The sequence below is a fragment of the Ovis canadensis genome, chromosome 11 (assembly GCF_042477335.2).
Source record: "Ovis canadensis isolate MfBH-ARS-UI-01 breed Bighorn chromosome 11, ARS-UI_OviCan_v2, whole genome shotgun sequence".
NCBI lineage: Eukaryota > Metazoa > Chordata > Mammalia > Artiodactyla > Bovidae > Ovis > Ovis canadensis.
The window spans coordinates 54,249,333-54,263,044 of record NC_091255.1 but is presented as its reverse complement, the minus strand read 5'-3'; the positions used below and the strand labels follow the sequence as shown (position 1 = coordinate 54,263,044).

General features: G+C 52.2%; 1 protein-coding gene across 1 annotated transcript; it reads right to left on the bottom strand.

Annotated features, from left to right (window-relative positions):
- Nucleotides 1-10,711: 10,711 nt before the first annotated feature.
- SPPL2C (signal peptide peptidase like 2C) lies at nt 10,712-12,772 on the bottom strand. The gene has a single exon (XM_069542537.1). The coding sequence runs from the start codon at nt 12,770-12,772 to the stop codon at nt 10,712-10,714; it is 2,061 nt and encodes a 686-aa protein (XP_069398638.1).
- Between the last annotated feature and the right edge of the window lie 940 nt (nt 12,773-13,712).

The following is a 13,712-nucleotide window of genomic DNA, read 5'->3' as shown; positions in this document are numbered from 1 at the left end:
TGTGAGATGAGTGCAATTGTGCGGTAGTTTGAGCATTCTTTGGCATTGCCTTTCTTTGGAATTGGAATGAAAACGGACCTTTTCCAGTCCTGTGGCCACTGCTGAGTTTTCCAAATTTGCTGGCATATTGAGTGCAGCACTTTCACAGCATCATCTTTCAGGATTTGAAACAGCTCCACTGGAATTCCATCACCTCCACTAGCTTTGTTCGTAGTGATGCTTTCTAAGGCCCACTTGACTTCACATTCCAAGATGTCTGGCTCTAGATTAGTGATCACATCATCATGATTATCTGGGTCATGAAGATCTTTTTTGTACAGTTCTTCCATGTATTCTTGCCACCTTTTCTTAATATCTTCTGCTCTGTTAGGTCCAGACCATTTCTGTCCTTTATTGAGCCCATCTTTGCATGAAATGTTCCCTTGGTATCTCTAATTTTCTTGAAGAGATCTCTAGTCTTTCCCATTCTGTTGTTTTCCTCTATTTCTTTGCATTGATCACTGAAGAAGGCTTTCTTATCTCTTCTTGCTATTCTTTGGAACTCTGCATTCAGATGCTTATATCTTTCCTTTTCCCTTTGCTTTTTGCCTCTCTTCTTTTCACAGCTATTTGTAAGGCCTCCCCAGACAGCCATTTTGCTTTTTTGCATTTCTTTTCCATGGGGATGGTCTTGATCCCTGTCTCCTGTACAATGTCACGAACCTCATTCCATAGTTCATCAGGCACTCTGTCTATCAGATCTAGGCCCTTAAATCTATTTCTCACTTCCACTGTATAATCATAAAGGATTTGATTTAGGTCATACCTGAATGGTCTAGCGGTTTTCCCTACTTTCTTCAATTTGAGTCTGAATTTGGTAATAAGGAGTTCATGATCTGAGCCACAGTCAGCTCCTGGTCTTGTTTTTGCTGACTGTATAGAGCTTCTCCATCTTTGGCTGCAAAGAATATAATCAATCTGATTTCGGTGTTGACCATCTGGTGATGTCCATGTGTAGAGTCTTCTCTTGTGTTGTTGGAAGAGGGTGTTTGCTATGACCAGTGCATTTTCTTGGCAAAACTCTATTAGTCTTTTCCCTGCTTCATTCCGCATTCCAAGGCCAAATTTGCCTGTTACTCCAGGTGTTTCCTGACTTCCTACTTTTACATTCCAGTCCCCTATAATGAAAAGGACATCTTTTTTGGGTTTTAGTTCTAAAAGGTCTTGTAGGTCTTCATAAAGCTGTTCAACTTCAGTTTCTTCAGCATTACTGGTTGGGGCATAGACTTGGATAACTGTGATATTGAATGGTTTGCCTTGGAGATGAACAGAGATCATTCTGTCGTTTTTGAGATTGCATCCAAGTACTGCATTTCTTTTGTTGACCATGATGGCTACTCCATTTCTTCTGAGGGATTCCTGCCCGCAGTAGTAGATATCATGGTCATCTGAGTTAAATTCACCCATTCCAGTCCATTTTAGTTTGCTGATTCCTAGAATGTTGACGTTCACCCTTGCCATCTCTTGTTTGACCACTTCCAATTTGCCTTGATTCATGGACCTGACATTCCAGGTTCCTATGCAATATTGCTCTTTATAGCATCAGATCTTACTTCTATCACCAGTCACATCCACAAGTGGGTATTGCTTTTTGCTTTGGCTCCATCCCTTCATTCTTTCTGGAGTTATTTCTCCACTGATCTCCAGTAGCATATTGGGCACCTAATGACCTGGGGAGTTCCTCTTTTGGTATACTATCATTTTGCCTTTTCATACTGTTCATGGGGTTCTCAAGGCAAGAATACTGAAGTTGCTTGCCATTCCCTTCTCCAGTGGACCACATTCTGTCAGACCTCTCCACCATGACCTGCCTGTCTTGTGTTGCCCCGCAGGCATGGCTTGGTTTCATTAAGTTAGACAAAGCTGTGGTCCTAGTGTGATTAGATCATTAGATTTCACCATGGAAAGAAGGTGGGAATTTTCTCTGTGGAAAACGGAGGGCGGGGGTGGGGCTCGCTTTGAAAACCTGTGCGAAGTGCCCAGCTCCTTCCCAGGCACCCCCTCCACGCCCTGGGGTGGGGGCGTCTCAGAATTTGCATTTCTTTTGTCTGGATAAGAAGGCATGGGTGATTTTTGGGGGGGTTTGGACACTGTTCTGAGTCTTCATTGCGGGCTCTGGCTTTCTCTAGTTGCGGCAAGCAGGGGCTGCTCGCTGATTGCAGTGTATGAGTTTCTCACTGGGGTGACTTCTCTTGTTGCAGAGCATGGCTTCCAGAGTGGGGAGGGGGGTTGGGGGCTTCAGTTGTTGCAGCACTTCGGCTCAGTTGCCCCAAGGCTTTGTGGGATCTTAGTTCCCAGGGCGGGGATCAAACCTGCGTCTCCTGCATTAGTAGGCGGGTGCTTAACCACTGGACCACCAGGCAAGTCCCTGGATGATCTTTTTAATTGAAGTATAGTTGATTCACGGAAGTTGCATTTCTGAGACATTTCCAGGGAAGTCTGATGCTACTGGATCAGGGATCGCTCTTTGAGAACCCTTGCTCTAAAGCAGCGGAGAAGGCAATGGCACCCCACTTCAGTACTCTTGCCTGGAAACTCCCATGGATGGAGGAACCTGGTGGGCTGCAGTCCATGGGGTCGTTAAAAGTCGGACACGATTGAGCAACTTCACTTTCATGCATTGGAGAAGGAAATGGCAGCCCACTCCAGTGTTCTTGCCTGGAGAATCCCAGGGACGGCAGAGCCTGGTGGGCTGCCGTCTATGGGATTGCACAGAGTCAGACACGACTGAAGCGACTTAGCAGCAGCAGCAGCAGCTCTAAAGCAGTGCTTCTTAGACCTTAATAAGGACAGGCATCTAATTCAGATTCAGTTAACCCTTTGTGTGTGCTATCTGACCCTACTCTTCCTGCCATCCATCTCCAGCCATAGCTGATTGGACTAGAGGCAGATGCTGAGTCAAGGGCCCATGGGCTCACCGACAGCCAATGACAAGACCCTGATCACAGACAGTAAATCTAAGCCCAGTGAAGCTCCTCTCTTGAAAATCAGAATGGTATCTGAATAGAGACCATTGCCCACTGGTAGTGATCCCTGAGCTGAGACCACGATGCAGAGTTGCAGCCAGTGCCACAATGAGCCAAGAGGAAAATGAGCTCGCAAAGGCAGCCGGCTCAGGGGGGAGGAGAGGAAGATGGTGCACAGAGCGTGTGCAGCCTGGAGAGGCAGAGGGTGCCTTTGCTTTCTGACAGTTCTCTAATCCCCAACTCCCATGAGCCCCAACTGGGCTGTTTGCCCTGGTGTTCTGAGAAACCCCTTGTCCTTCCAATAAACTCTTCTTTTTGCTTGAGACGCTTTGAACGGGTTCTTGTTCCTTGAAGCCAAAGGACCTGAATTAATCAGAATGCATGAATCTGTACCCTCATCCACCCGCTCCTGATGGTGAAACCCTCTGAGTCATGAACAGCATCTTGTGTCCTGTTCATGTCCAGGACCTTAGACAGGACCCTTACAGTGGGTGCTGGAGAGTGTGGCCTATCTCTGGATACAATCAGTGTGCACAGGTGTTAGGGGAAGGTGCAAGGGCACATTCCAAGTGCGTGGAAGGCAGAGGAGAGGCGTGGAGCCGGGTGAGCATATGTGGAGGACCACACCCACAGGGTGGCTGGGGGCTGTAGCAGGTGAGTGAGGCTGTAGGGAAGGCTGATCACAGACAGCCTTAAACACCAAGCTGAGGAACTGGGGTTGGTTAGACAGGCAGTAGGAAGGCATCCAAGGTCTTTCAGCCAGAAGGACAGGACCCAGAACAGTTGTGCTCTTTTCTTTCACAAGGATCCTATTGGCCTCTCATCACCAGGTGAGAGGTGACATTTTGGAATAACCCTGTAAAAAATGGAAAGAAGGAGAAAATGGATCGCAGAGATTTTCCTAGGAGAGAATCAAAAGGAAATTGTAATTGACTGCACATTGTGCTAAGCCCAGGGACAAAGAGTATTCCATTAATAAACCAGCATGTGGAAATAAAAGTCCAACCTCACTATTAAGTAGAGACATGAAAATTGAAAGGGATATTGTTTTTCATCACAGCAAATTGGAAAAGATGCTGTAGAGGGTGTGGAGAAATGGTTACTTCCATAGTTTCCAGCACACAGAGGATAAATTGACACACACATAATTTGGAAAATAATTTAGCAAAATGCATTACCATCTTTAAAGGTGTTCATACCCTTAGTTTCCCAGAGATAAAATTACAAGATCTATCTCACAGAAATCTCCTAAAATATGTAAAGAAATTTACTGCCAAAGATATTCCTCACGCTGCTGTAGGAAACAGATCAAACATCCAATAAAGAGAATGTGAAGTCTACAAAGTGATATCTGCTATCGAATATTACATAGCCCAGTCCAAATAAAAGTTCAAAGGGTACACAGAATATTCATAGCAGAATGCCAATGTAAATATCCATTTTTTTGCTGTGACTTTGTAACTGAAACACACAAATAAAAGCCTGTGAATGGGGACTTTCTTGGCCGTCCAGTGACTAAGACTCTGCTGCCAATGCTGGGGTCGGGGTTTGGGGTGGGAGGGGAGAGATGGGGCGGGGGTTCCACCTTCGGTCAGGGAGCTAGACCCACAGATTGCAACTGAGAGTTCACATGCCACCACTAAGAATTCTGCATGCCACAACAAAGACTTGGCCCAGCGAAATAAATATTTTTAAAAATAAATGAAAGATTTTTAAAAAACCTATCCATGGGGGGGGGAGGGCGATGCCTGAGTGGAAATATATCAAAGTTTAAGGGTAATTGTGCTCTTTTTTTTACTCTTCTGTACTCTCCACTTTTTTTCTCCAAAGCACAATAAATTCGTGACAAAAAGAAATCCCTGGAGCCTGATAAAGCAGCCTAACCCGGGAAACACTTCTTGGCTATTGTAACTGAGCCCTGCAACTCCTGTCTCTCTTTCATTGACTGCCCTGTGCCCAGCTCTCCCAGCAGAAGGGAACACACGGAAGGACTAGCAGTGTTGCTGTGGGGCTGTGTCTTTGTCTCGTCTGCTCTGTGAGACGCTTAATTCTCAAGCACAGTGCTTGGTGCTCAGTGATAGCCCCTGCTCACCGCAACTAGAGAAAACCTGCATGCAGCCATGAAGACCAAGCGCAGCTAAAAATGAACAACGATTTTTTTAAAAAGACATTAAAAAATATTCTCATACCTGTCTCCAGACACCTTCATGTCCTCACAATCAGCTTCTAAAGAGTTCATCTTAGGCCCAGTATGGGTTTCAGAACTTTTCTGATGGGTAATTTATATTGGTTGAACACCACCCCTTGCTGTAATTATTTTAGTTTCCTGATGGAATGACCCTGGCTCTTAAGGTGTGAGCCCGCCTGCTCTTATATCACTGACCAGCAGATGGCAGCAGAGGAGCGTGCAATGTTCAACACTGCAGGAAAAAGGCACAAACCTCCCCCCCACCCCGTTCTGTCTAACTGCAGAGGGTTCTCTCTTCTGGCTCTGCGGTGGTGCCCCTGCTCACTGCCAGGCACCCACCCCCACACCACAACCCCTGGACATGGCTGGGCATCCTCATTCCAAGGGGAGAGGATGACTCTACTTCTGGGAGCTCATCCAAGAGGAACTGTAAGCTGATTTGGGAAGGATGATATTTGGAGGTGTGCCAAGTGCTGTCCTGGAAACTTTCCCTTTGAAACCTGGACATCGGGTAACTAGATAACATGTGTATCTAGCCTGTCATTAGTGCTTAGCATGTGTTAGCTGTGCGCACACATGCTGTTACTGCTAAGTTGCTTCAGTTGTGTCCGACTCTGTGCGACCCCATAGACAGCAGCCCACCAGGCTCCGCCATCCCTGGGATTCTCCAGGCAAGAACACTGGAGTGGGGTGCCATTTCCTTCTCCAATGCATGAAAGTGAAGTCACTGAGTCATGTCCAACGACGTGTCAGCGACCCCATGGACTGCAGCCTACCAGGCTCTTCCGTCAATGGGATTTTCCAGGCTAGAGTACTGCAGTGGGATGCCACTGCCTATGTGTGCACACATACCTCACCTCATTTAATCCTTATGGCAAACCCACAATGTAAGTCTTTGTAGCGCATTTCACAGATGAGGCTATCAAGGCACAGAGGGGGTGGCCTCAGTGGTCCAGCATCACAGTCAAGTGACTATCAATGCTGAGCTTTGACTCCAAGTCTCAATGACTCAGAGCCCAGCTGTGTCCTCCTGTGCTAGCCAAGGAGATGCTTCATGGTGAACCAAAACCTTATACACGCAATTACTTCTCAGAGAGAATGGAGGCTGAATCTCCTGGGGGCACAGGGCAAGGGCATGGGTAGACCCATGGCTTTTCTAGTGGAGGCATATGTTGCAGTCAGAGTGTGCAGAGAGGAGGGGTGTTGAAGATGGGACCTGATCCCGGCTGCTGGGCTAGGAGATAGAAGACCAGAGCTGTGTTCTATTTCTGCTGCCCCATTGCTGTGTGACATTGGGCAGTTCCTGACCCTCTCTGGGCTTTCCTTCCCTCATCTGTGGAATAGAGCATCTCTCGGTCCTTGCTGGTTCTCACTGTCAAGGGAAGCCAGAAGCTCCAGCACCAAACTTCTTGTTAACTAAAAAAATCCCTAGGCTGTGACTGTTCGTTCTTTCTGGGTAGCCTGAGCACAGCCCAGCCCCTGAGCAGGGACTGGCCACCTGGAGGCCTGGACATGGCTCAGGAGTTCATTCTTGCTCTGGTCCTATCTTAACTTTTAAAAAATTAGTTATTTTGTTTATGGCTGCGCTGGGTCTCCGTTGCTGCATGTGGGCTTTCTGCAGGTGCAGCAAACAGGGGCTACTCTTCGTTGCCGTGTGCAGGCTCCCCACTGCGGTGGCGTCTCTTGTGGAGCACAGGCTCTAGGGCATACAGGCTTCAGTAGTAGTGGCAGGCGTGCTTAGTCGCTCCACAGCGTGTAGGATCTTCCTGGTCCAAGGATCGAAACTGTGTCCCCTGCACTGGCAGATGGTCTCTTAACCACTGGACCACCAGGGAAATCCCTTTAATATGTTTTTTGTTTTTTTGTGGGATCTTAGTTCCTGGACCAGGAGTCAAACCTGGGCCCTCAGCAGTGAAAGTACGGACTCCTAACTACTGGACTGCCAGGGAATTCCCCCTATTTTAGGTTTCACCTGGCACAGGTTGGGCTCTGCAGCTGCTGAGATGGAGTTCAGAGTGCAAAAGGGAAAGAGGAGGAGCGAGGTGAGGGCAGAAGAGCCATCAGACTGGGGTGCAGGCGTGCCTGCCGCCTCTCTGCCAGCCCCAGGGAGATGGCCAGGCCCTGGTCCTGCTTCGTCTTGACCTATCATTATTTGCCTGAGCGTGCAGGATGTGTGTGCATTGTTTGTGTGTGTACCCGTGTGTGTGTGTGTGAGTGTATGGTAACATGTGCAGAGTCCCGTGTCCCTCAGCTACTCAGGTGGGAGCTCCTGGCTCTGGGCACCTCTTGACAGGTGACAGCTTGGTCCAGCCACTGGATTCAACCCAATCCCTGAGAAGCTGGCTGGCAAAGGGAAGCAGAGCCTGCAACCTAAAGAGGATCCTGGCCCTGGGGTCAGGGCAGGAGCAGCGGGTGCAGCAGCGCTGCAAGGTTTCTGGAGCCCAGGCTCAGCCCCTGCTCTGGAGGGTTGAACACTCAGCACAGCGCCCCGAGGTGGGTAGGGTCACTCTACCCATTTTATAAACAAAATGTCTTCTAAATGCTTGCCTCTGCTGGGTGGAACAGCGAGAACAGAATCGGATTCATTCTTCCCCGAATTTGTTTGGACATGGCGAGTGGGAGCGGGGTGGGGTGGCTTCCCTCCTCAGACCCTCCCCTTGAGAATCTTCTCCTTGCAGGCAGGCATCATCCTGCTGCAAGGAGCTCTGAACCTGCATCCTTAGAGCCGTCCTGACTGCAAGTTCCCGGTACAGAGGAGCTCTCTTGCCCCCGCCCACTCCCCATCCCCTGCCCCAGTCTAGGTGGTGAGAGGGCCCAAGAGCCCTCCGCTCTGCCAGCCCTCAGCCTCGGGCCTGGCAGAGGGGTGCAGACCACCCTTGGCAGGTCCAGTGACGCAGGTCGGCAGCGGGGAGGCAGCCTCGGCTCAGGGGGAAGCCAGAGCCTGCGGAGGCCCCTCTGTCCAGGCCAGATGGTCGCTGACTCCAGCGGGAGGGGCTGCCCACACCTCCGGTCAGTGTCCTGGCCCGTGTTCCTCGCTCGGCTCTTGTCCAGACCTGGCCTTCAGGTGCTGTCTGACGAGGAGCTGCGCTTCCTCCCCAGTGAGTGGGGCTTTCTGTGAGATGTCCTTTACCTGCACCCCCCACCTGCCTGGCCCTCTTCCTCCCCACTCCCAGGGTGCAACCAGACCCCTCAGAGTCTCATCTCCACACTGCCCAAGGCTCTGCAGGACCCTAGGGAGGAGGCCTGAGGTCTTCCTTCATGTTCGTGCGTGTCTGCTAAGTTGTGTCCAACTCTTGGCGACCCCATGGACTGAAGCCCTCCAGGCTCCTCTGTTCATGGGATTCTCCAGGTAAGAAGAGGAGTGGGTTGCCATTTTCTCCTCTATGAGATCCTTCTGATCCAAGGATAGAAACTGCGTCTCCTGCCTCTCCCGCATTGGCAGCAGGATTCTTCACCACGGCACCACCTCTTCATGCTGCAACAACCCATTCATTCATTTGTTACAACAGCTTTAAGAATTAAGTGAGGTGGGTTGAGAACAGACCCATCTTGGCTCACACTCTTGTGGCTGAGGAAGGGGATGGTCTAGACGACAACCCGGACTGTGACAGGTGAGGATTCCCAGGAGGGCTGCCTCGCTTTCACAGATTCACTTCATTGTCTGGGTCAAACCTGCGGGCAGTGGCCAGGCTTTGCCCAGGATTCACTGATTCATCCATTCAACGATTCATCCATTCATTCCTCTGACAAACATAAATCAAGCACCTGCTACATACCAGGCCCTGCTCCACACAGATGAATAAGATAGAAGGCCCCTGCCCTCACCAAGTTGATGTGACTGGGGGAGACGAGAAAACTAATGAACCGGGTATAGAGTGATATGATTAGGGCTGGCAGATGCTTTAGGAAAGGTCATCAGGGATCTCCCTGGAGATCCAGTGGCTAAGACTCTGAGCTCCTAATGCAGGGGACCTGGGGGTTTGATTCCTGGTCAGGGAACTAGATTCCACATGTTGCAACTAAGACCCAGCACGGCCAGATAAATAAATATTTTTTTTAATTCCTTTTTTTTTTTTTTTAAGAAAGGTCATCAAGGAAGACCTCCCTGAGGCTGGGGCTGGAAGGACAAGAAACTGGTCCTGGGGGTGGGAGGACTAGAAAGCTGTATGTAGAGGACCCAGCAGGTGGGAAGGCCCTGGGGAGAGAAGGAAGATGTGTGTGGTGGGGGCTGGCGTGTGCACCCTGGTGGTGGTCAGGGCAGGCATGCTGGGTGTGGAGGGAAGGAAACTGGCACCAGAACTCAAAGGCTTGTAGGAGTTGGATTTGACTCTTTCGGCTCCGTTCACAAAGGGGCATAATATAAACAGAGTTAACATTCACATTGCTCTCCCTACATGCACTGCATTCGTGCTCTTATGTAAGCCAATGCAGTCAGACTTCCCCCAAACCACGGTAGGTCCCATTATTATCCCATTCAACAGGTGAAGAAACTGAGGCACCACGAGTTTAAATCACTTGCTTCAGTGACACAGGACAGATCAGCGGTGGAGCTGGAATTTCTGGTAGGCTGCTGGCTTCCAAATTCTAACCACTGTCTTTTCCCACACTACCCTTCCCACATAGACTCCTCTGCAAGACTTCCCTCACCTCAGAGTTTGTTTCCTCTGCTTAAGCAACATATAAACATACTCTAAAGCTTAAGGAATTGTGGGATCCTCAAGAGGTCATCTTGTCCATGCTCCTGCCTCCAGATAGACATGGTATTATAAGTCTCATGTTGAGGATGAGACTCCTAAGCCTCAAAGGGGTTAAGAGAGCAGTTCATTATCCAAGGTCAGTGAAGGAAGCGTGGGAACTAAAGCCATGGTCTCCTAAATTCTTTCACTCCAGCTCCAACCTCTCCATCTCTGTTTTGAGATGATTCTCAAGTTGTTTCTTGTCTGTTCTCCATCCCCCTACCTTCCACCAGCTGGACAGCAGACTCCCTCTGTGCCCACCAACAGGGTGGGGTACACAACAGCTGCATACTTGATGTCTGTGGATGCAACAGGTGGATGACAGCAGGCACCCACTGGGTGTGATGTTGCTGTCCAGGATGCTTGTAGAGCAAGGATGCTTAGCAGGAAGGGTGGATGTGAGCTGATGCTGAAAGGCTGCTTAGAAATGTTTCATCTGGGCTTCAGCATTTCTGTCTGGGGTGGGGAGGGTGTCTCAGCTAGAGGAAACAGCATGTGCAAAGAGACAAGGAGAGGACGTGGCATAAGCAAGGAACAGTAATGGTCTGATTGGACCTGAGCATGAGAAAAAGATGGGCAATGAGGCTGGGGTTGGGCTGCAGAGACAGACAGATGTGGTCTGTCCCAAGGACCCTGCAGGCTCTACGTGAACTGCTTCCTTACAGTTCTAACAAAGAAGCTCTGTGGGTAGATACAGAATATTCTAAATGCCCCAGTTTATTTTGGTCACACGTGGCTTTGCTCTGTGATAGTCTAGAGGCACATGTCCCAGGGTTCCTGGTTCACAAGGGATCTTGGGTCAACATGCTCTTCTTCACCTTAAGGCCCTTCCTCTTGTGGAAGCCTGTACAGGGCAGGCTGGCCTCATGGGCCTGGGCCAGGGCCTGGCCCAGCTCTGAGGGCGGCGGCCTGAGCGGTATCAGCATGGCGATTGGCACCAGTGGTAAGAACTCCTCTGAGACCCCAGAAGGGGTACTCGACAGGTCATCGGGCTCCAGGTTGGCATTGCTCCAGCCCTCAGAGCTGTCACTGTGGCCTTCTGGACTGGTCGCTTCATCCTCAGATATGGTGACAGTCTCAGCCATGCCCTCCCCAAGGCTGCTATCTAAGTCTCCTGCCAGGGTGGAGATGGCGGCCCCCTCGAGCTCGAAGGCTCTGTGGATGTCTGCTGCATGCTCCCGCTTCCGCTCAGAACCAACTGAAGGGGCGCCGCAGAGCCCTGGCACAGGCCGGGCGAGGGCCTTGGCTCTAACCTGGCCTGTCCAGAAGAGGGTGAGCTCTTGGCGGCAGGCGGCCACGGCCAGGCTGGTGAGCAGCGTGCTGGACACCAGGTAGAGCAGGGCAGGCTGGCCCATCTGCATGAGGGCCATGGCAAAGAAGGTGACCAGCAGGCCCACAGCGTAGGCCACTGTGCAGGCCACGAAGTAGACCTGCCGTGAGCGTATATGCACATCAAAGCGGTGACAGTAGGCCACCAGGAAGCCGGGGACCACGATGTCACCAAAACCGAGGATAGAGAAGGGCTGGTCACACAGGGTCAAGGCCGAGAAGCTCAGCCGGGGCACCTTGAGGACCATGGGCAGCCTCTCATGGCTCAAGGAATCTGCCGGGCCCGAGGCCACTCCAACCATGATGCTCTCGCCGGTCCTGGTGAGCAACGGCGTGACGAAGACGAAGAAGACGTCGAAGACTAGCAGGGCCAGCAAGAAGGAGGCGCAGCTCTTGAGGGTGGGCAGGCGCATGCGCCGTAGGACGAAGAGGCAGTAGGCCACGCCCAGCGTGTCCTGCAGCAGCCACGCCCAGCGGTCCTCGTTCCGGTAGGCGACCCAGAGGACCGTCACCACCAGGCACAGGCCAGCCAGCAGCAGCAGGGGCAGCTGCAGACAGGCTCGGCGGCCGGGCAGGAGCCACTGGTCCCGCCACACGGGCAGGTGGCGCACCACGGGCAGCAGGCAGCTGTAGAGGCCGGTGCCCGCGCCCAGCCCGAAGATGGCAATCATGACGTAGACGAAGCAGTCGTAGAAGAAATAGAGCAGCAGCATGATGGAGCAGGACATGGTGACCACCGCGCCCGTCATGGCCGGCGTGAAGTCCACCGGCGACTCCTCGTCGTCTTCTCTGGGCCCCCACCGGGCCGCCAGGGCTCCCCGTGGAGGGTGACCGCCGGGCCCCCCGCCCCCTCGCGCCCGGCGCCGCTGCAGCCGGTCAGCCTCAGTCACGCCGGCCCAGTAGCCGCCCACGGCCACGGTGCCCACGGCCAGGAGGAAGATGACCACCATGTTGTAGTCTAGGATGGGCTCTGGGGGGGCGTACAAGGCCACGTGGACCCCATTGCCCCCGTGGGTGTGGCTGAGGATGTCCAGCATGTCGGTGTAGCGGAGCACGGCCACGGGGATGGTGAGGTCTGGGAGGGGCTTGCGGGGGTTCTGGGCCGCTGGGGTGATGTCTGAGCACTGTTGGCCGCTGACCCGGCTCACGATGAGCAACCCGTGGGCGCCTCGGCCCTGAGCCAGCCAGCCCTTGTCGTAGAAGCTGCAGTTGCCCCTCATGACCATGGCGGTGGTCCGGTGGAGGGGCCGCTGGCTGGCGGAGCCGTCTGGGTGGGCCTGGTGGGAGGAGTCCTGGCCTGGGCACCAGGGTGAGCCCGTGCCATCGTGCAGGGGCAGGAGTGGGGCGTGCTGCAGGTCCCGGGGCAGGGTGACGTAGTCGGAGCGGAAGAGAATGCAGTAGTCCTTGCTCCAGTTGTCCGACACCACGTGGACCACGCCATACTCCCCCTGGGCCCCGGTGCTGGCCAGGAGGAAGAGGAGGAGGAAAAAGAGGAGGAGACCCAGGCACGCCATCCTCCTCAGGCACCTACCGCTGCGTCCCAGTGTGGCAGCTGCCCACTGCCCCCTGACCCCTCCCAGGGCTGGGTGTGGCCCTCTGTCACAGAGCAGCTGCTTGGCCGACAGTCCAGGAAACCAGGGCCACACCTACCTAGTCACAAAGCTGGGCAGCCTCTGGGGATCCTGTCCCCCAGCCCTGCCTCCAGGTGGAGAGGTCATCTGCCTAGGAGGAGCTGGACCAGGTCACTTGAAACAAGAGGTGGGGGGATGGGCTTGAGGATCCCAGACAGGATTTGGGACCAACCTCGCCCTTTAGAGACCCAGCAGGTGCCTGGCCCTCTCTGCCTATTTCTCTAACTGCAAAGAAATGAGGACATTAGACCAGACAGTTTCCTGGGCCCCTGGGATCCCTGACCTCAGCGATGCTGTACATTTTTATCGAGCTCTTCCTGAGTGCCAGGTACTTTTTCTGCAATCACAGCCTCCTGCAAGGGGATACTGCTACCCCCATCCAGCGCAAGGTGTGAGCCCTTTTCAAATGATGCCCCTTTGCACAGGCACATGACCAGAACTTTGTTCCCAGACTGACCAGGATTTAGGAAAGGCCACGTGGCCATTTCTCGCCATTGGAAATGAGCAGAAATGAAGTGAGTCCCTCAGGAACCTGGGCAGAGACTATGGGACTCCTTGTCCATCTCTTTTTTTTCTCACAAGACACTCATGGACAAGCCATTGTCTGTGGAGAGGGGGGCGATGTCCTAAGAGATGGGGAGAAACGAGTGAAGGAACCAGGTCCCTGGATGCTTGCATGGAGTATGGGATACTCATTGTGGACTGTTAACATACATTATCTTCCTTAAGCCACAGGCCTCTTGTGAGTCTGTTACAGCAGCTTTGTTGTTGTCCTGTTGGTAAGTGGTGTGTGACTCTTTGCAACCCCAGGGACTGCAGTGTA